General features: G+C 40.5%; 1 protein-coding gene across 3 annotated transcripts in view; it reads right to left on the bottom strand.

The window, feature by feature from the left end:
- The window catches only part of SCYL2 (SCY1 like pseudokinase 2), a 33,240-nt gene that overhangs the window by 6,000 nt on the left and 5,212 nt on the right, over positions 1-22,028 (bottom strand). For 2 of the 3 annotated variants that reach the window (XM_064155005.1, XM_064155004.1), the window contains exons 3-15: positions 20,765-20,922; positions 17,316-17,460; positions 16,597-16,746; positions 15,927-16,148; positions 14,416-14,532; positions 11,766-11,891; positions 9,638-9,814; positions 6,155-6,166; positions 5,895-6,017; positions 4,082-4,195; positions 2,977-3,109; positions 1,161-1,279; positions 340-440 (exon numbers count right to left, since the gene is read on the bottom strand). In XM_064155005.1, the coding sequence (XP_064011075.1) occupies positions 340-440; positions 1,161-1,279; positions 2,977-3,109; positions 4,082-4,195; positions 5,895-6,017; positions 6,155-6,166; positions 9,638-9,814; positions 11,766-11,891; positions 14,416-14,532; positions 15,927-16,148; positions 16,597-16,746; positions 17,316-17,460; positions 20,765-20,922 (1,697 nt within the window). The remainder of the gene's footprint in view (positions 1-339; positions 441-1,160; positions 1,280-2,976; positions 3,110-4,081; positions 4,196-5,894; positions 6,018-6,154; positions 6,167-9,637; positions 9,815-11,765; positions 11,892-14,415; positions 14,533-15,926; positions 16,149-16,596; positions 16,747-17,315; positions 17,461-20,764; positions 20,923-22,028) is intronic. The other variant, XM_064155006.1, reaches the window with a different exon arrangement.

The raw sequence follows: 22,028 nt of genomic DNA, 5'->3' as shown, positions 1-22,028 counted from the left end.
TGTTCAGCATGAGAGTGGTGAGAGCCTGGACTGGGTTGCCTAGGGAGGTGTTTGAGGCCCCATGCCTGGAGGTGTTTAAGGCCAGGCTGGATGAGGCTGTGGCCAGCCTGATGTAGGGTAGGGTGTGCCTGCCCATGGCAGGGGCATTGGAAGTAGATGATCCTTGTGGTCCCTTCCAACTCTGACTGATTCTATGATTCTAATTCTCAACTACTGAAGAATTACTCAGGTTTTTTTTATTGCTGTGGTTAGAGGTTTCTCACATTTGCTAAAAAGCTAACTTAAAGTCATCTCTCTGCACTTGTTTCTCCTCTAATACAAACGTAAATAAACACTTACTTCTGTTGCTCTTGCATGACATGAAGTTGCTCAAGTTTAGTTTTATGCTCTGCCTCCAATCTATTAAGCATATCTTTTATAACACAAATAAAAGAATTGAACTGTAAAAGAAATGTACAAGACGTGAATTTTGCAGTGATGGAATTCAGACTTGGTAAGATCTCATAAAACACACAGCACAATATCAAATCAACTCAAGACTTTTAAATAATTCATAATCCACAGTCACTATCTTCCACTAGACACATAGCAGAGAGTTAAAAAAAAAACACAGTGAAAAGAAAGTATCACTTAAAAAAGAGGCAATTCAGACAAAAACAAACACCCTACAGATCAATCTTACTACATTAATTCTGAACAAAATCCTATGATTGCCCTTCTACATTATCTGCAACATTTATAGACAAGAGGAAAGGAAGCAAGTTTAAGATTTCTCTTTGGCTCTTCACTTGAATTGCAGTGCAGTGCCATGGTCTAGTTGACTGGATAGGGCTGGGGGATAGGCTGGACTGGATGATCTTTGAGGTCTCTTCCAACCTGGTTGATTCTATGATTCTATGTTGGTAGCTAATGGCTCTTGCAGGATATTTTTAAGGTAACAGCATTTATTTTGATATTTTATACTAGATCATTTACATACAGTGAAAAATAACAAGCCTGAAACATGCAAATACAGTAGCACAGGCAGGGTGTTTGGTGTTGGTTGTTTGCTCTTCCAACAAACACAGGCATACAGTAACATGACTTATTTCTCTGACATCAATTTAGATCCCTTCCCTGCCAATTTGTCAAGTAAAAGCACACAACAATCACATTCCTACCTGATTGAGATTAAGATTGTTCTCAATACTAAGAGGAATCAGATGGGGCAATACTTTTCCTGCCAGCTGTTCTTTGGTAATTCCCAGCTTCTTATGAGTAAATGTGCATTTGTAAATACCTGGCATACAGCAAAATAGCAAATATTGTTTAGTAAACAATGTGAACAAAGTAGCATTCTCTGTACATACAGATCACCTGAGCATTGGTCCTGTGCTCAAGCAGGGACAAACATTATCAACAGAGTCAAAAATGCTAAGCACTTACCAACAATACAAAGATATTATAGCAAGAAGCTTTGACTAAGGTTCAGAACAAGAGGTCCAAACCAACATTTTGCAGCAAAGCAACACTTTACATTAGGCAATGTGCTGTCCTAGTCAGTTATGTGAGAATATGCATCTCTGAACATACCACAAGCAACTGAGTTACAATACACTGGCACACTGCCGTTGGGAAATTAAGTTGTGTTAACTGAGGATGTGTTTTCTCCTGGCATACTGAAGTGTCTATCACAGCACCACCACAGTGCTTTCTGCATCTTACTTAAATAGTTGGTGCTGCATTACACATGAGATCAGAAATCATGAACAGTACTTATCCATTCTAAAACCATTAGGAAAAGAATGTTGGCAGGCATGAGTGATTCAGGGTAAAGCATACAAGTTGTACAGTGTTTCTGATGGGAGGATTCCCCTACTTAAATATTTCATAGAATCAAGCAGGTTGGAAGAGACCTCCAAGATCATCCAGTCCAACCTAGCACCCAGCCCTGTCCCATCAACTAGACCATGGCACTAAGTGCCTCATACAGTTCTTTCTTAAACACCACCAGGGACAGAGACTCCACCAACAGAGATGTTGAGATACTGGAACATGTCCAGAGAAGGATGATGAGGCTGGTGAGGGGCCTGGAGCACAGCCCTGTGAGGAGAGGCTGAGGGAGCTGGGGGTGTGCAGCCTGCAGAAGAGGAGGCTCAGAGATGACCTCATTGCTCTCTACAACTACCTGAAGGGAGGTTGTACCCAGGTGGGGGTTGGTCTCTTCTGCCAGGCAACCAGCAACAGAACAAGGGGGGACAATCTCAAATTGTGCTGGGGGAGGTCTAGGCTGGATGTGAGGAGGAAGTTGTTGGCAGAGAGAGTGATTGGCATTGGAATGGGCTGCCCAGGGAGGTGGTGGAGTCATTGTTCCTGAAGGTGTTAAAAAAAAGCCTGGCTGAGGCACTTAGTGCCATGGTCTGGTTGACTGGCTAGGGCTGGGTGCTAGGTCGGGCTGGATGATCTTGGAGGTCTCTTCCAACTTGGATAATTCTATGATTCTAGTGAAGCTCCATCCAGATTATGCTCCATTTCAGTGCACAGGCAGACATGTTTGTTTAAATGCCAAACAAAAAGAGCCTCACAAAACCTGAAGAGCAGTAGATTTGTAGACAATCACTTACAGCATCTGACAAACACAAGTAGTAAGAGGAGACAACAGTAACATCTTTAAAGCTCCAGCAACATCTGCATGAAGTCATAGATAGATCATACAGTCTCCCAAGGGAACAGCCTCAGTGTGTCACAACAGAAACTGCCATGGGTACTCAGAACTGCACTGGGTCCTGAAGACTACAAATACATACACTAAGTGTTTGGAAGTACCAGCAACACATAAGGTAACTGAGCAGAGGCACACTCAAGAACCAGAAAAAGGAAGTTTTTAACAGCTATTTCAGCAAACCACTATGTAAATATAACCAACAGCAACACAGAAAGCTTTCAGATGAACCAAGTCAAAGCACTAAAGAGAAGAAAGTTGAAAATGTTAATTACCTAAAATTCCCATTAGCACTGCAGGTTCCTTGGATGGAATTTGTTGTAGGAAAGGTAGAATATCATCAAGCACAAACCATTTATCCAAGTACTCCAAAATCTTGCCTAAGCACACTAGTGAGTTTACCCGGACCTGGGAAGTGTAAGAATCAAACAAACTCTTTACAGCATTTTTGCCTGAGTTAAAAACCAAGTCTTTTACACTACTTAAAAAGAAAGCAGATGACAATTGTGCTAGTCTGAATCTAGCTAGAGTGTTCTGGGTGAGAAGAAAACAATGGTGATGGCTACTTCACTCATAGGCTTGCTGTGATGTATAAGAACAAGAATGTAAATACAGATAACACAGTCACTCTCTGTCTGGGCTTTGGGCTGCATCTCTCTCTAACCTAACCTGCTGTCTCTGTCATTAATCCACCTGCTTCCTAACCCCCCTGGCCGACCCTCCAATCTTCCTTGGGCATAAGGCAAAGTCTGGGATAAGGGAGAGGGGTGGGAGAAAGGTGGAAGGGCATTTGGGAGCCCCTCCTGGGGACTCAGGTTTCTGGAAGGGGAGTTATGTTTCTGTATTACCTTTTACCTTGTATATTTCTGTCTATAACTGTATATATTGTATTTATCTGCTTGTATACTGTGCTAAGCTGTAAATACAAAGCTTCATCCAATTTCCAGAGCCCCTGAGTCTAGTCTGGGTGATTTCCAAAGTGGAGGGGGGGGGAGGGCAGGGAACACCCAAACCATCACAATACTGACTGCAATCTTCATAGAGAAAAAATGAGGCATGTTAAAACTCCTCTTTGTGTCACAAAAGGTAAACACAGGGAGTTACACAGTGCTCACAAACCCTTGGCTTTTCTGCAGGACACAGTCAACCTGTAACTGTGGGCCACACTTCCACCATTTTTCCAGATTACTAAGACAGTAAGTTGTTAACTTTAAAAACTGATGCTTCTGTAAATGTAAAAAGTTCCAAACATAAACTCAGAGAGAAATCAGAGCACATTGATAAGCTTTTCTTTAAAGCCAGAAGAGCAGAAAAAACAAAGGGTTTAGAGGCCAACAACATTTCCTGAGGACTGAACGACAGAATTATTAGGATACTTACAGCAAGAGAAGAAGTTTGCAAACATGCATTTTTAATTCTTGGAATTAATGAATTTTTCATTGATGGGTAATCTATTAAATTGGCAAAGGTGGGGATTATGTTTAGGCAAAGCTCCTGTTGGAGGGAAAAAAAAAAGCCACATATATTTAAAAAGAAATGTGCATGGTTATGATAAAAATAATATTACTCAAGATCAAAATTAGTTTAGAAGTTATTCTTAAGCATTCCTTCCACAGAAATATTTAAAGGCAATACAATATTCAACTAAGCTGACCTTAATCTGTCCAACTCACTTCAAAACATCTGGAATAATAAAGCATCATGATATGCAAACAGAACCTTGGAAATTGGATTTGAAAGGAGTATTCACAAATTTATAAGCAAATAGCTGGACAAAACACCTCGATGTAAAACCCAACTTTTATGACACCAAATGAACTTTCTCCTACAAGAGAGTAAATCTGAATGAGTACTCTCAACAACACTGCAGCAGCACAATGCTAAAAGGAAAGATAAAAGAATACACCATGATTAAATAGGCAGCAGAGGAAAAAAGCAACCTGAATTCATCCCAGTTTCAGTAACTAAGTGACAGTAATATTAAGTATATGTCATAAGGAAATCCCTGAGTACCAACCTATTGATGCAGAAAAAAACATCACACTAGGTGTCTAGAAACCAAAAAACCTTCTCCACAATATTGCAGAGGTTTTTCAAAGGTAAAAGTCACATCTGATTATCCAAAATCCTTCTTTAAGAGTAATTTTAGTTAACTTCTCCTCCCTGTTTATTTCATTCCCACCCCTGAATGCCTTTGGCTAACTGCAAGTTAACTTCACTGTAAGAATGGTTTAAAAAACCCACTAGACAACAAAAGAACCTTAGAAAGGTAGAGGAAAATAAAAATAGGAATACCTAAAAATGTCCCCAGAAGGTGTAATTAATATGATTTGACAGCAGATCAGGTCTCCCAAGGTAACTGTCAGCACACATGATCTTATCAGTGTGACCTCAGAGTAAGCCATCTCTCGCTAACTGCTAAGAGCATGCATGCCTCTGTAGTTTCTGCTGCACCAGCAGTGCAGTAAAGGCAAATTCTATGTTTTGCTGTGCTGGCTAGGAACATTTTAGGATAAGAGCACCAGAAAAACAGTCAAGTGACTACTGGGAAAGTAGAGAAATTAAGTTTTGTTTTCCTAAGCCAACTTTTCTTCACTAAAATCATAGACTCAACCAGGTCGGAAGAGACCTCAAGATCATCCAGGCCAACCTAGCACCAGCCCTATCCAATCAACTAGATGAGTGCCATGGTCCAGTCTATTCTTGAGCACCTCCAGGGATGGTGACTCCACCACCTCCCTGGGCAGCCCATTCCAATGGCAATCACTCTCTCTATGAAGAACTTCCTCCTAACATCCAGCCTAGACCTCCCCCAGCACAAATTCAGACTGTGTCCCCCTGTTCTCTTCCTGCTTGCCTGGGAGAAGAAACCAACCCCACCTGGCTACAACCTCCTTTTAGGTAGTTGTAGACAGCAATGAGGTCACCCCTGAGCCTCCTCTTCTGCAGGCTGCACACCTCCAGCTTCCTCAGCCTCTCCTCACAGGGTTTGTGCTCCAGGCCCCTCACCAGCTTCGTTGCCCTTCTCTGGACATGTTCCAGTATCTCAACATCTCTCTTGAAGAGCCCAGAACTGTATTACACAGCTTCACCATTTTTTTCCAAGTAAACAAATGTATGAGTACAGAAAAAGTTGGCAGAGCAGCTTAAAGAGAAGAACTGTTGGTTTAAATAAAGGTTGCAATCAATATACCTGGATCTGAATTGAAGGTGCTTCCAAAGCTCTATAAACCATTGGTAGAACACTGTTCTTTATTTCATCTGGTGGAGTTTTGGTTAGAAGCAAGTCCATTTTTTGCAAGAAGATCAACAAGATCTATTAAAAGAAGGACAATTCAGAAGTCAAAAGCTTTAAACTCCAGAAAAACATCCATACCATTTAAAGTGTGTTGCATCATACCACAAAAAAAACTTAAGAAGTTTTCTTGTAACTCAGTAAATGTGATCACTTACCATGTTGCTTGCCTGAAGGCATGGAAAATAAAGAACACTTTGACATATTATTGAATTCAAAACCAGCAAATACAAATCAAACAGAATATGCACATTCTGGACTAATCCTTCTGAAACGAGAAAGCGATGGCTAAGGAAAGAGGTTTTGGTTCTATTTACAGCATGATCTTTTGTCAAAATTCACCCACAGAAAATCCTGATACACAAGTTACTGCTGAAACATTTAAACTTTCAAAAAGCTATGTCTCAGATGCTATCCTCAAAAGGATTTGATCACGACTCCATATATAAAGGCTTAGAACCAAACCAGAGACACAATATTGCAGCTACCACATGGACACAAAAAGGACACAGACTGAAAGAGTTGGGGCTGTGCAGGCTGGAGAAGAGGAGGCTCCCAGGTGACCTGCTTGTGGCCTTCCAGGATGTGGAGGGAGCCTACAAAAATGCTGGGGAGGGACTTTTTAGGCTATCAGGGAATGACAGGACTGGGGGGAATGGAGCAAAGCTGGAGGTGGGGAGATTCAGACTGGACATGAGGAGGAAGTTGTTCATCATGAGAGTGGTGAAGGGCTGGAATGGGTTGCTCAGGAAGGTGGTTGAGGCCCCACCCCTGGAGGTGTTTAAGGCCAGGCTGGATGAGGCTGTGGCCAGCCTGATCTAGGGTAGGGTGTCCCTGTCCATGGCAAGGGGGGTTGGAATTGGATGATCCTTGTGGTCCTTTCCAACCCTGAGTGATTCTATGATCTTTATTCTACTTCACCTAGAAGTTGTGCATCATAAAATGAAAAATCTCAACAGAAAGAAATTCACATCACATTAACCTACCTAAAAAGCAACCCTGGAATAGCACATTTCCACAGTGGGATTTCACCTTGAATAGGGTTAGCCAGCAAAAAGTTAGCTGCTATTCTAAGTTATTCATCCAGGCTTTCTCCAGTACAGACAGCTATGTAACTTGTGAGGCTCATATCTCATCTCAGATAGGTCAGACGACCTGCTATAGGTGACACTAGATGGTTCAACTGTGGTAAATGCTATCACATTAATAATAAAAGCTAATGATTTCATGGGATGAAAACATTTCCATCTCTAAGACTAAAAATACATAGCAATCATTGCTTGTATGTCAAATAAACAGAACCATTAAATTACAACAGTAGCAAGACCACAGGACAAATTTTGCCCTTTTATTGCTTTCCTTTACAAGGAAGATAAATAAACTTTCTTGAAGTGCAGTTAATGTGTGTTTTCTTATTGTCTAACTACCTAAACTTCACACATCAGCTCATGAACTTTATGAGCTTCCCTCATTTCTCAAGAAATTAAACAGCTTTTATACTTCACACACAACTTGGAGACAAACTTTTGCAGTGAGGACTGTCTCTCAAATCTGATGTTGAAGGCATCAAAACAGAGTGTTACCTGTCAGCATGAAACAGCAGCAATGATGTTCACAGGCTTTAGGTCAGTTAGATGTTTCATTTCATCAAGACAACAACAAAGGTAACATAAAACCCCAGTGTGCCAAAAGTAAACAGCATTAAGCACTTGTAATTTTCTGAGGTATTCTCATTTCCACAAACTTTCCCTTTTCCCCCTCCCCAGAATAATGACAGTTCTCCAATCCAGATTTCTGAAACCCAGATATGAGAAGTTTGCTTGTTCATTGCTACATTTATCTTGCTCCTTAAGTGCTCTGCAGAGAATTACCCAGCAGTAAATGAAGCTGAGCTAGAAGGAATGTGCAGCTGCCTCTTATCTCTAGTGGCACAATGGCTAACTTAAGTAACAGAACTTTCAGGAAGCATCATGCACACAGTACTGACAAAAGGATGCAAATGTTTTCATAGAATCACAGAACAGTAGGGGTTGGAAGGGACCTCCAAACATTGAGTCCAACCCCTTACAAAGGATGACTACTTTGGGCAGGTCACATGGGAATGTATCCAGGTGGGTTTTGAAGATCTCTAGAAAAGGAGACTCTGCAACCTCTCTGAGCAGCCTGTTCCAGTGCTCCATCACTCTCACAGTAAAGAAGTTTTTTCTCATGTTGAGATGGAATTCCCTTTGATTGAGTTTACATCCACTGTCCCTCATCCTGTCACTGAGTATCACTGCAGTGAGACTGGCTTTATCCTCCTGACAGCCATCCTTCAGATATTTTTAGACAAGGCCCCCTCTTAGCCTTCCCTCTCCAGACTAAACAGCTCCAGGTCTTTCAGCCTCTCCTCATAAGAGATGCCCCAGTCCCTTAATCACCTTCATAGCTCTCTGATGAACTTTCCAGTAGTTCCTTATTCCCCTTGAACTGGGGAGGCCAGAACTGTACACAACTCATATACATTACCAGGAATCTCTTACTAATATTACCTTGTACTGTACAGCCCTGCTAGGATTGGCTAGATAAGTGATGTTTACAAATATACCTTCTACAACCATCCAAAAATAAGAACTGAGTGGTAAATTAAATGCTTCCTTGTTTGCTAATCTAATTTCATCTATAAAGGCAAACATGCCCTCATAAAACACATCTCATAAAGTAGGGGTGCAGTCTTTAGAATCACATAATCATAGAATCATCCAGGTTGGAAGAGACCTCCAAGATCATCCAGCCCAACCTAGCACCCAGCCCTAGCCAGTCATCTAGACCAAGGCACTAAATGCCTCATCCAGGCTTTGCTTGAACACCTCCAGGGATGGTGACTCCACCACCTCCCTGGGCAGCCCATTCCAATGCCAATCACTCTCTCTGACAACAACTTCCTCCTAACATCCAGTCTATACTTCCCCTGGCACAACTTGAGACTGTGTCCCCTTCTTCTGTTGCTGGTTGGCTGGGAGAAGAGACCAACCCCACCTGGCTACAGCCTCCCTTCAGGTAGTTGTAGACAGCAATTAGGTCAGCCCTGAGCCTCCTCTTCTCCAGGCTGCACACCCCCAGCTCCCTCAGCCTCTCCTCATAGGGTTTGTGTTCCAGGCCCCTCACCAGCCTTGTTGCCCTTCTCTGGACACGTTCCAGCACCTCAACATCTCTCTTGAATTGAGGGGCCCAGAACTGGACACAGCACTCAAGATGTGGCCTGACCAGTGTTGAGTACAGGGGAAGAATAACCTCCCTTGTCCTACTGGCCACGCTGCTCCTGATACAGGTCAGGATGTCATTGGCTCTCTTGGCTACCTGCACACACTGCTGGCTCATCTTCAGCCTATTATCTACCAGTACCCCCGATCCTTTTCTTCCCGGCTGCTCTCCAGCCACTCTGTCCCCAGCCTGTAGTGCTGCTTGGGGTTGTTGTGGCCAAAGTGCATTTTCTGGAAAAAATCTGGTTTGTATGAATCAAGATTGACTGCCTGCACAACTGCAGAGAGGGTTGGGTAATATATGTGAAGCTGGAAAAGGCAAATGGCACAATTAGTAATTTTTTTAGGGGAAAAATACACCAAAGAGGAAAACAAATTATCTAAGTAGCATTAACATACCTGGATTGGTTCTTGCTGCTTAAAAACAGGACCAAGATCAGGCAAAATGAGCCTGACATATTCTTCTTTGGTGCACTCCTCAGCAATTAGGAGGACATTAGGCAAGACAAAGGGCACCATGTCTGGATTCACGAACTCAGAAGTCAGGCAAGGCAAAATTCGCTGTATTATAACACGCTGAAAGACAAAAAGGAAGCATGCATCACACTGCGGCACAGCAGGAGGCTGATACTGTGCCAGGTCAACCTGATACTTAACAAACAAGCTAACAGACAGTTTCCAGGTTTGAGCTCTTATTTTCACAGTATACTCTGGCTAATTTACCCTGTGTCACTTTGCCTTCTTTTCTGTTTGCACTCAAAGCTGGGGTCTGCAACGACTACAAACGTCAACAAAAAGTAATTAACATACAGATAATAGAACTTGCAGCCACATACCTGAATTACTGACCCCTATTCTATGTGCTTTCTTAAACAAGAGCCTTAAAAAAAACCCTTAGAAGATCCTCCCACCCAAAATCATCAGCTTTTCAGTACCCTATCACTAACTGAACAAACACACAGTTCTACCCTAGCTGCCTGTAAAACCCCAGGTACTGTCCCTAACTGGGATTCTGCTGATGAAATAGATATTCATACTCTGAATGTCTACTGTGAAGTTAGACATCCCTAAATGCATTTAGAATCAATAAAGAGAAGTACATATTTCAAGGGCACAGTCCCTTCTCTCATAAAATATACTTTCAAGTGGGAAAAGAAAAGAAAATTAATGTCCTAAAGATAATTAGGTCAGTCAGTGGCTGCCTAATGTTAGGTGAAATACATCTCATCTATTTCCAATTTCAGAGCATCAGCAATTTCTGATCAAAGGAAAAAACTATTACATTAAAAAGAAGAAAGTATTGAACATGAAGGTTGAATTTTAGGGCATAGTTCCAATCAGAATTAAAAATAATGTAATGCAATGGCTCAGTTATTGTATTATATTATGAACTAACACTATTTTTATACCACATGTGCATTATGCCTTATATAAATTACAGAATACCACAAAAGGAAAAGGAGTCAGTCTGGACACAGTGGTTAATGCTATATAGGTGCAATCTGCAATCACAGGCATTTGGCTTTGAGGTTTCAGGGCACTGCTAGCACAAGAAAGAGCTCAGCCTGTTGAGGGGAGGATGCTTTGCATCATTCAACATAAAAGTACTGCCTTGCTAGGAAAAAACTCAAAGCAATCTTACTGGGAGAAAAAGTGGCAAGATGACTTCTGTGCTAGTTTGAGCCTAGCTGGGATATTTTGGTGAGAAGAATTAGATTATAGGTTGGGAAAAGGAAACCATGGTGATGTCTGCTGCACTCATAGGCTTGCTGAGATGTATAAAAACAAGAACACAAACACAGATAACACAGTTTGCTCTCTTGCTTTGGGCTGCACTTCTCTCTCCAACCTGCCATCTGTCTTCCTACTGTCCTTCTGCTTCCTAATCCCCCTGGCCGATCCTCCAAACTCACCTTGAACATTAGGCAAAGTCTGGGATAAGGTAGAGGGGTGGAAGGGGGTTGAGAGCCCCTGCTGGGGACTCTGGTTTCTGGGAGGGCTGTTGTGTTTCTGTATTACATTTTTTGACTTGTATATTTCTGTCTATAGCTGTAGAGACTGCAAATATCTGCTTGTATCTTGTGCTAAGCTGTAAATACAAAGCTTCATTCTAATTTCCAGATTGGCTGAGTCTAGTCTGGGTGATTTTCTTAAGTGTGGAGGAGCAGGTAACACCCATCCCATCACAACTTCAAAGAGCTGTAACAGCATCTGGAAACAAAGAGACTACTCTGTAAGTGAAGACAACTCCCTTTAAAAGTGGGATGAACTACAAGAGGACCTGAAAATAATGGTTCCTTTCACACACCCAGAGCATAATTTGGCTCTTTCTCTTTAAAGATTTATTGACAGCTGAGGAGTACTTCCACACTGATTATCTTCTGATGTCTTCTTCTTTCTAACTGCTTTGTTCTGGCAGGCTTGTGGCAGCCTGTTGTGGCACAAGGCTACACAAAGTCCAGTGTTCTGAGACTCAGAGTGCTCATAGGTGTGCACATATGTTTAAAGTCCCTGCTTGAAGACCTACCTTAGGTAGTTTTGGCAGAACCTTTGGAAGCCCTTTGAAAAACTGGGATTTCTGAAGGTTATCTCTTTGAAATAATGAATCAAAATACTGAAGTGTCATTGCTCCCACGTCATCAAAGAATGGTATCTAAAAATAAGATTAAAAGCTTGTGAGCTAGAAGGAGACAGCATTGGCACTATTACAATGATTCCAAAATACAACCTTCTATTTACCTTTTTAATGCACTATAGCAAACCTTTAGAATGAACAATTAGAAAAGCACATTTTTACATAATTAGGTAGTATAATATTCACAGATAAAGGATGATGGTTATTAAAAAGGTTTTCTCCCAGCATTTTAAAGAAACCCATGCATGTTGTGTTTATCTAAGTTAACTTATTGTCTAGGAAATAAGGCTTGGTCTGCAAAAAATAGAATGGAAAGTAAAAAAGTTGCTTAAAACCTCTCCCAGGAATAATTAAGCTACTTAAATTTACAACAGAGGATTATCTACAAGTCCATCTAGACCTGGCTACCACCCTTGGAAATTTCTAATGAAGCCACAAGCATTTATATGCAATTAATGTGTAGTTATAAAATATTCTTTGCAGTGTTCAGCCCTACATGTAAATCCTGTCCACTCTAACTTCTCACATGATCTCCAACATTTGCATGACTTCAGCAAAGACAGCACAGGCCTTCTTTGGTATTGTGGAACAATGTTTCTCCTTAGACTAGGCTTACAAAGATGGCACACCAAAACACCAGGAGATTTCATCTATGGCTGTGGTATATCATATTAGTACTGATAGTGCTGCTTCATCATTAATGAAAGACAGGTAAAAATGCATGATGACAAACAATATCAATATCCATCCCTGAAGATTCAGGTTTCAGTTAGTAGATGAACAAAAAGAGCAGAAAAGTCTCTATCCCAGACCTACACAGACTGGAATAAGAAGTTCTGTATTCAAAGACTGGGAGGGGTGAAGATCTGTCCTTCCTGCTAGCTCCCAGCTTTGGGGAGGGAAGTAGCAAACCTCACAGGCTCACAACAGTTAAAGACAAAGGTTTGTTTCTCAGACTATTCATATAGAATCATAGAATGTTTTAGATTGGAAAGGACCACAAAGATCATCTAGTTCCAACCCCATGCCATAGGCAGGGACATCTCCCACTAGAACAGGTCACTCAAGGCCTCATCCAACCTGACCCTGAACACCTTCAGGCAGGGAGCAGCCACAACCTCCCCAGGCAACTTGTTCCAGTGTCTCACCACCCTCACTGTAAAGAACCCTTTCCTAACATCTAGTTTAAATCTCCCCTCTTCCAGTTTAAACCCATTACTCCTCATCCTGTCATTAAAAGACCTTGTAAATAGTCCCTCCCCAGCCTTCCTGTAGGCCCCCTTCAGATACTTGGTTTCAATTGCAAAACGTGTGCCAAAAGAAAGGTTATAAAAATATCTAAAGATGTGCTGTAAGGTAGAAAGAGAAGGCAGTAAAAGTAGGGCAACAATATATACATAAAATCAGAAAAGCAGAGATTGGAGTAGAGCAATAGAGAAGAAAAGAATTTACCAGCAGAGACTACAAGCTAGTCTGCACTGTGGACTGAATTTCTGCCTTCTAGATCACAAATCAGAATGTATGCAAACACGGAATTCTATACAGCTCAACACAGACAAGCTAAAACTAGCAGGGTAAAGCTGCCCATGTCCATTCTAGCTTGCGTCATGCTGGCAATAATAAACTGATTTAGAACAAATAATGTCTCTACTCTACAACTAAGCCTGCAGTGCAGATGTGACTAAAGAGACTTAACATTTTTACAACCCCCTTGATTATCTAATATAACCATTTACAGTTCTTCAGACAAGTGAGATACCCAAGTAATATTTGCCAATTTCCTCACCTCCCATCTTTCAGCACACATATGAGCAGAACCATTACCTATTCCCCCTCCCTTTTTCACTCACTACTTCTTCCAGTTGGTAAGACACTGATTTATCTCTCTGCATAAAATCTTTTTATATGACATGAAAAGAAGAAAATTGTTTAGCTAAGCAAATCCATAAGCATGAACCTGAAAGGTTATCAGATATGAGAAAATAGGGTATACAACAAAGGAAGAATCATGCTTTTAAGTCCTACTTTCAGATAGGAAAGCAGAGGAAGAGTTTGTCAAATTAAAACTTCAATTGTCCTACTTGAAATTAATTTTAGCTTTTACAAGTAAGCTCTGAATACAACTTAAGCATATTTAAGACTATACCAAAGAATCATATGCCAAAAGTTAATCCTTATATTTATTGCCCTTCATCATTTTATGGCTTTAAAATCTTTCAGAGATGGCTTTAAAAACTAAATTGTATACAAACATGGCACAGAAGATGCTTCCAGCTGTACTGGGAAGCAACAAGCTAAGTGTTGCATTCAATGATCCTTCTCAATTCTGTCTCAGCACCCATTTCTTCCACACTAACAATGGTCAGCATAAGGACAACTTTTGGCATCAACTAACATCATCATTTCCAAAACTGTTTAAAAATACTTAACATTTCAACTAAAATGATTATCAAGAAGCCACTTTAAAATAGTTCTATTGTTTCTACAAACCAAGCACTACTTCTCCTCTTTTCTTTGGCTGCTTTATTTTCCATGAACTGACCTTAGTCATCTGATCTGCGTCTGGTCTGACCGCTGGAGCTACGTTTAGAAGCAGCTTTACATGTTCCCGCACCTCCTCTGGTATATTCTGAAGAGCACTGGAGTTCAAACGGCTCAGCTGTGTAAGTAATTCAAGCATATGCACCATGAAGTCAGAAAAATCTTGCAGATAACCATTTCCAATACAAAACATTAAGTAATACTTTGGCCTCTTGATGGGTTTTCTACCCAAGCCTTTGATATCGCTCCCTTAGAATCATAGAATGGTTTGAGTTGGAAGAGAATTCCAAAGGTCATCCAGCCCAAACCTCCCTGCAGTCAGCAGGGGCATCCTCAGCTAGATCAGGTTGCCCAGAGTCATGTCAAGCCTCACCTTGAATATTTGCAGGGATGGGGCCTCAATGACCTCTGTAGGCAACCTGCCTGTTTCAGTGTTCCACCACCCTCATGGCAAGAACTTGTTCCTAACATCCAATCTAAATTTGCTCTTCTCTAGTTTGAAGCCATTGCCCCTTGGCCTATTACCACAGGCCTTTGTAAACAGTTTCTCCATCCTTCTCATAGACCCCTTCAGGTACCAAAAGTTCACTATTAGGTCTCCCTGGAGCCTTCTCTTCTCCAGACTGAACAACCCCAGCTCCCTCGCCTGTCTTCATAGCAGAGGTGCTCTACTCACCCTGACCATTTTTGTGGCCCTTTTCTGGACCTGCTCCAGTTCCCTGCTCTTCCTGTATTGAGGGCTCCAGACCTGGATGCAGTACTCCAGGTGAGGTCTCACCAGAGCAAAGTGGCAGAATCACCTTCTCCCCTTTTATAACCTATATGCTTCTGATCCTTACAGACTGCTTTAGGTTTCCCAGTAGCCTACTGTCTTCAAGTCACATTGCCCTATTCTAACTTGCCACTGTGTTTAGGATCAAACCCAGACCCATGTTACTACCTGAGATGTTGTCTACACACATTAAAACACAGCACACACAACTAAGGTGATGAGCACGACAAAAGAAACTTGATGTGGGCATACATGATGACAATTGATCCAAGTTCACTGTCTTATGATAACATTCACATTCCACAAAGAATATGAAACAACTAACGGCCAAGTGGACACCAACTGCAATGTCAAGTGATCAAGTCACTGCAAACTTAACCTTCTTCAGTGGTCCTACATTGGTCACTCACTACCTTGTGTTTCACAGCGTTCACCCCAACAGGTAAATTGCTTACTGCACAAGATGAGCATTCAACAGCTTTACAGAGAAAAATACAGGTGAAAAATAAAATGTCTAGGTTATGAAGTTGGTACATGCATCCTTCTCTACACATATTTTTATTTCCCACATTTTGCTAGGATCCTTTTTCACTGCTCTAAAGAGAGCAAGTGAGGTAAGGGATCATTGTCAGATTGTTTATGTTCAAGCACTCAGATTGCATTCTAAACATTTAAATGTTTTTAGATAGTAACTTTTCAAACATTAAAACCAATGAATAAGACACAAATAAAGTAAATACCTGATCCAGTTGTCTACTAAAGCTTTTATAAATATCCTGCTTGTTGACCTCAAAAATTGGTTTCCCTTTATTAAAGACTGCATACATAACAGCTCCTAGAGAGTACATATCACTGGCTGTCTCACAGCTGACAGAGAGAATGTATTCTGGTGCCAGATATTCTGGATTTGGTAGACATAAGGATGGTAAGTTTGGATCCCATTCCTTACAAGGGAACTTTGGCTATGAGAGAAGTAAAAGAAAATACATTTATTAGGGGTTTTTAAACAAGAAATTCAAGCAGCAAAAAATAACTGATCCAAAGAAAATCATTTATGAACAAACCAGAGAAAGAATAAGGCAAAACTGATAGGAATATATGCCTGAAGCTTAAGAGCGAGGAGTTGGTTCAGTTAAGTCAGAATATTAGGTCTGGGAAGTGTAATGCAAAAATCAAAGCATTACTGTAAGAGTGAAACATGAGCTATGGTGGGAATCTGTTTTAGGAGGCAGCAAACAGGCACAGAGGGGATGAAAGAAACTATCTTGGGTAGCTTTGCCTGTCATCCAGCACACAGAAGAGCAGAAGTGGCACAGGCTTCAACCTCTGTCTGTCTACAATGGAAGGTCATGAAACTGATTTCAGACAAAGATCTGAAGTTGAAATGTAATGATGACAAAGACATATTACCTCCTGTTCAGATGGATTTGTTGACTGGATACAAAAATCAAAGCCCATAATTTTCCATGCTCCACTCTTATTTAAAATGATATTTTCAGGAGTAATATTTCCATGGACCATTTTGACACTGCTATGCAAAAATGACAAGCCTTCAGAAACCTGTCAATAAAAGATCATTATTTCAGGTTAATATTTCTTCTTTTGTAAATGTGAGACATTTACAAAACTTCTGCTCCTGTGGTCACAGTTAAAATGATGAGTTATCTAAGAAACAATCTTTCACCACTGATTTAGGTTATGTTCTTAAAGTGATGATGAAATTAAACACAGATGTGAAATTAGCAGATGGAATTACTGATGCTGATTTAACTATCACAGCATAAGAACAAAAGTACTTTTCAAAACTGATCAACACATTCACCAAATGAAGCCTGGGAATTACTGTTCCTCCACAGAAGGTAAAGATTCACATATGAGAGACAGATGCAGCATACACATTTATATGTCTATGCTATATATCATTCCATTTTGTATTTTCCACTGCAGAATAAGCAAAACCAGTAGCAACTCACAGTCTCCAGTGTTCATCCTCTCATACTTACAGCCATCAGGGCACTATCATCTCTCACTTCCCAGTTATTTGATTTACTATAAGCAGACAAATGTTGTGAGTCTATAAATTTTAATAAGCAATCACAAATACTAAAAGCACAAGAAAATAACCATACCTGAAGCAAACCATATTTGGTCTCCACATCATAAAGTTTATATTCTTTAATGTCAGATGGTACTGGAGAAGGTAGGTTGTCCCAGCTGCCAAGAACATTAGCTAAACTTGCACAGACTGGTTCTGTACAAAATGCCAGGCAATCCCTGCAGAGGAAAAACATAAAACCACTTATTGTAAAGAAATGAAATAAATCTCTCAACTGGGAATACAGAACCACAAATCTCGTATTAGCCACTACCAGAGCGCTTGGTGCTGACCTAAAATGTTTCTATCAACAAAGATAGGGCTACAAAACTCATTTCTGCAGTAAGTACAGAGGACAGAAAGATAGAGTTCTTAATTTTCTTTCTTCTTGCGGAAGATTTCATTTTCTTCAAGTTACCACAGAGCTTGCACATCAACAGCTAAGGCACAGACAATAAAAATACCTAGGGAACAGTTGTTTTCCTAACATAAACTCTCTGACTGGTGTTATTTTGAGGGAATAAAAAGAGAGCTGTTTATTTTTAGTTCAGGAGATAACTAAATAAGGACCTCAAAGCAGAGCAACGGAAGGATGGGCCAAATGTAATTAAAACAACTGAGTACTGCAGAAGCTGAAGTCTGTCATCCAATGCAGTTTCTTTACCAGTTCCCTAAATAACATCAAAATGAAATTCAGAGTAACATAATAAAAGGAAAACAAGTTGCAAATAAAAATGATGGCCAAAACTGCATATGCTCTGGGGAAAACAGCAACAGATGGCAGCTCGAGTAAATTAAATATCTGGGACTCCACTCTTCTACTATTTTTAATGGGTAGTAATGACACTATGAGTGAATTTGTAAATTGGCTTTTTTATTCTTCCCTCCAATAGCAAACTAAATATAGAATAATACTGCTCATCTGTGCTGTTGCTGGAATTCAAGCCAGATTTAAGTAAATGCATTTATATTTTAGAATTAGCATAAAGATTTATTAATCACATGAAGACATGGAAAAGTGTGCACATCAGAATAGGTATGCTAGATACATTTAGCTTAAATATAATTACATAGAGTTAGAGAATCGACCAGGTTGGAAGAGACCTTCAAGATCATCCAGGCCAACCTAGCACCCAGCCCTAGCCAATCAACCAGACCATGGCACTAAGTGCCTCATCCAGGCTTTGTTTGAACACCTGCAGGCACGGCGACTCCACCACCTCCCTGGGCAGCCCATTCCAATGGCAAATCACTCTCTCTATGAAGAGCTTCTTCCTAACATCCAGCCCAGATCTCCCCTGGCACAACTTGAGACTGTTCCCCTTGTTCCATTGCTGGTTGTCTGAGAGAAGAGATTGATCCCCACCTGGCTACAGCCTCCCTTCACGTAGTTGTAGACAGCAATGAGATCACCCTTGAGCCTCCTCTTCTGCAGGCTGCACACCCCCAGCTGCCTCAGCCTCTCCCCACAGGACTGTGTTCCAAGCCTCTCACCAGCTTTGTTGCCCTTCTCTGAACATGTTCCAATATCTCAACACTGAATGCAAGTAATTTGGAGTAGAAACATTCTATTAGTAGTGGGAAAGCTGCTTGTACATTAGAGTCACCAAAATGTGGTGCCTCTCCTCTCTCATGAGACCTCACCGGAGTACTGCATCCAGTTCTGGTGTCCCCAAAACAAGGACATGGCACTGCTGGAGCAGGTCCAGAGTATAGCCACAAAGCTGATCAGAGGGCTGGAACACCTCCCCTGTGGGGACAGGCTGAGAGAGTTGGGGTTGCTCAGCCTGCAGAAAAGAGCACTCTGGGGATATCTTATAGCAGCCTTCCAGAAGGTCTACAGGAAAGCCACAAAGGGATTTTTACAAGGACTTGTTACAATAGAAGAGGGAATGAATTGAAACCTGTGGAGGGCAGATTTGGAGTGGAGATTAGGAAGAAATTCTCTACAATGAAGGTGGTGAGACATTGGAATAGTTTGCCCAGAGTGGTTATGGATGCCCCTTGCCTGGAGGTACTCAAGGCCAAGCTGGATGAGGCCTTGAGCAACCTGGTCTCGTGGAAGGTGTCCTTGCCCATAGCAGGAAGGCTGGAATTAGATGACCTTTAAGGTCCTTTTCAACCCAAACCATTCTATGAAACTATGAATAACTACACTGTAAACTTTACTCGAAAAGCTTCAATTCTTTATAAGAACATCAAAGACTTCTTAGAACTCCAAGGTATGAATATTAGTCTTCTCCTCTGAAGCACAGAGTTCAGGGTAAACATAATTACAGATGCAGCTGCTGAGTCAATGAAACACTGTGATAATTTTAGGAAGAAGCCTAAGGTATACTCTAGGATTCACTTGTGTACACAGTGACTGAGGTGACCCTAGGCCATTTAGCATTTAATGGTTTATTTACTGTTTGAAAGTACTGAGAGCCATCTTCAATTACCTAATTAATCTTCCTTAGGCTACACTGAGCCACAGGGGCAAGTGCAGCTTTGAACTCTTGTTAATGTGAAATGTGTTTAGTACTGGAGGAAAAATATCTATGAATATGCAAGTGTCATTTAATCCAAGAAATCTTTCCCAAAGTAGGCACTGTAAAGATGAAGACACTTTCCTACAGTAATCTCACCCTCCTAGAAGGCAGCACACTCAGAAAAATGCAACAGAGACACTCAAATGCTGAAGCTTGAAAGGCAATCTACAGGAATATTTATTAAGCTATTACTTAGAATAATGATTTTGGAAAACACATCTAAAATCTTTTTCATGATCTTCCTCGATAGGATCAGCTTTCCATTCTAACAAACCTTCATCTTATTTATTGGTTATCACTGTGCTCTTAGCACTAGAGTTGAATGATAAATCTCTAAGACTAAACCTATTATTATGTCTAGTGTTCTGCCATAAAGAAATAACCACTACAAAACACAGTGAATTTTGTCTCACTTGATCTCCAATCTCATATACACTAAGTAAATATACATCTCCTAAATGGAATTCATGTATAAATTTTTGAAAGAAAACAATTTTTAACAGATTTCTTTAAAAATTAAATTAATTTAACTACAACATGTCCAGGCTGTAAGGACAATAGGCTGCAACTGGGCTAAGAACAATATAATTGATTGGATTCACACAAAAATATTCATTCTATGACTTGGGAGAAAGACAGTAAATCTGAGGAGAGATGTACACCAGTCTTAGAGGAGTAGAATTATGGAATCATAGAATCAACCAGGTTGGAAGAGACCTCCAAGATCATCCAGGCCAACCTATCCTCCAGCCCTATCCAGTCAACTAGACCATAGTACCAAGTCCCTCATCCAGTCTTTTCTTGAACACCTCCAGGGACAGTGACTCCACCACCTCCCTGGGGATAGTAAATACAGTAAATCTCATCAGATGTACATGCTGAATGTTCCAAATATCTTACAACTGGTAACAGAGCAGTAATTAAGTCTACTCTCAACTTCACTACATCTTACCTGGATTCTTCCAGTGGATGTTGAACAGTGAGCAGTCGAGGGTGTCGAAGCCTGGTGAGCTGCTGAACACCTCGTTTTAGAGAGTCAATAATCTGATCCTTCTCAAATTTTTGGTACTTGTCTATTAGCTTCTTATCAAAGACAAAAACAGCCACTTCCTAGAAATAAGCAACAAAATTAACTTTGCATATACCACAGCCTGAATCCAAGCCTTTACACAATTCCATACACACATTTTTTTACATCTACAGTATAATCTCATCTATGAAACAGGTATTTCAGTGTATATGTGTGTATAAATACACATCCTAGCGATAATCACACAGGTTCCTGTATATAACCTCTGGAATATGTATATTGTAGAGTTAAAGTACTACTGTTCCTTATCTTATGTAATAATTTGTGAACTACACCTACTGTCTAAACAGTAACAAAGCAGCAGATCCACAGGGCAGAAATCAGCTTGATTTTATATAGGTATAGACAACTACTGTCTAAACAGTGACAAAGCAGCAGATCCACAGGCCAGAAATCAGCTTGATTTTAAGTAGGTATTTGATATTAGGAAAAAAATATTGGTTAAAGAGTGATCAGGCATTGGAACAGGCTGCCCAAGGAGGTGGTGGAGTCGCTGTTCCTGGAAGTGTTCAAGAAACGTGTAGACATGGCACTTTGGGACATGTTTTAATGGCCATGGTGGTCTTGAGTTAATGGCTGGATTCAATGATCTTAGAAGTCTTATCCAACCGAAGCTATTCTAGGAACTAAGAACAATTAAAATATTCTGAGCACAAATGCATTCAATTGGCATCACATTAACTTATACTTAGTGTTGTATCAAACCAGACTCTGGTCCAACGTCTTGCGCCAAACCAGTACAATCTATATTACAGTAGACAGTCATAGCCAAAGCAATCAATTAATCTAATCAGACCATTCACACAATAAAACATTAAGATTTTTTTAATCCTTAAAAGAAGTCCCAGAAATGTTAAAACCAGAGAAAATAGTTCTTCCAACCAAAAGGAGTGAGATAAAATTAAGGAATTCTATGAAACACTGAAGTGACAGAGGTTGACATGAAATAAAAAATTAGATTGCATCACCATCTTGGAGATTATTAAAGAGAAATAAATCAATGGAAGGAAAAAAAAGGTAATTTAAAACTTGATCATGAAACTGAGAGTTACTTAGACTCCTGTACCAGCATTAGGAATAAAGGTAAGAAACTAGTAGAAATTAATATGAAAATAGAGTTTTCCGT

The sequence above is a fragment of the Pogoniulus pusillus genome, chromosome 15, assembly GCF_015220805.1.
Source record: "Pogoniulus pusillus isolate bPogPus1 chromosome 15, bPogPus1.pri, whole genome shotgun sequence".
Taxonomy (NCBI): domain Eukaryota; kingdom Metazoa; phylum Chordata; class Aves; order Piciformes; family Lybiidae; genus Pogoniulus; species Pogoniulus pusillus.
This window is presented reverse-complemented; position numbering and strand designations above follow the sequence as displayed.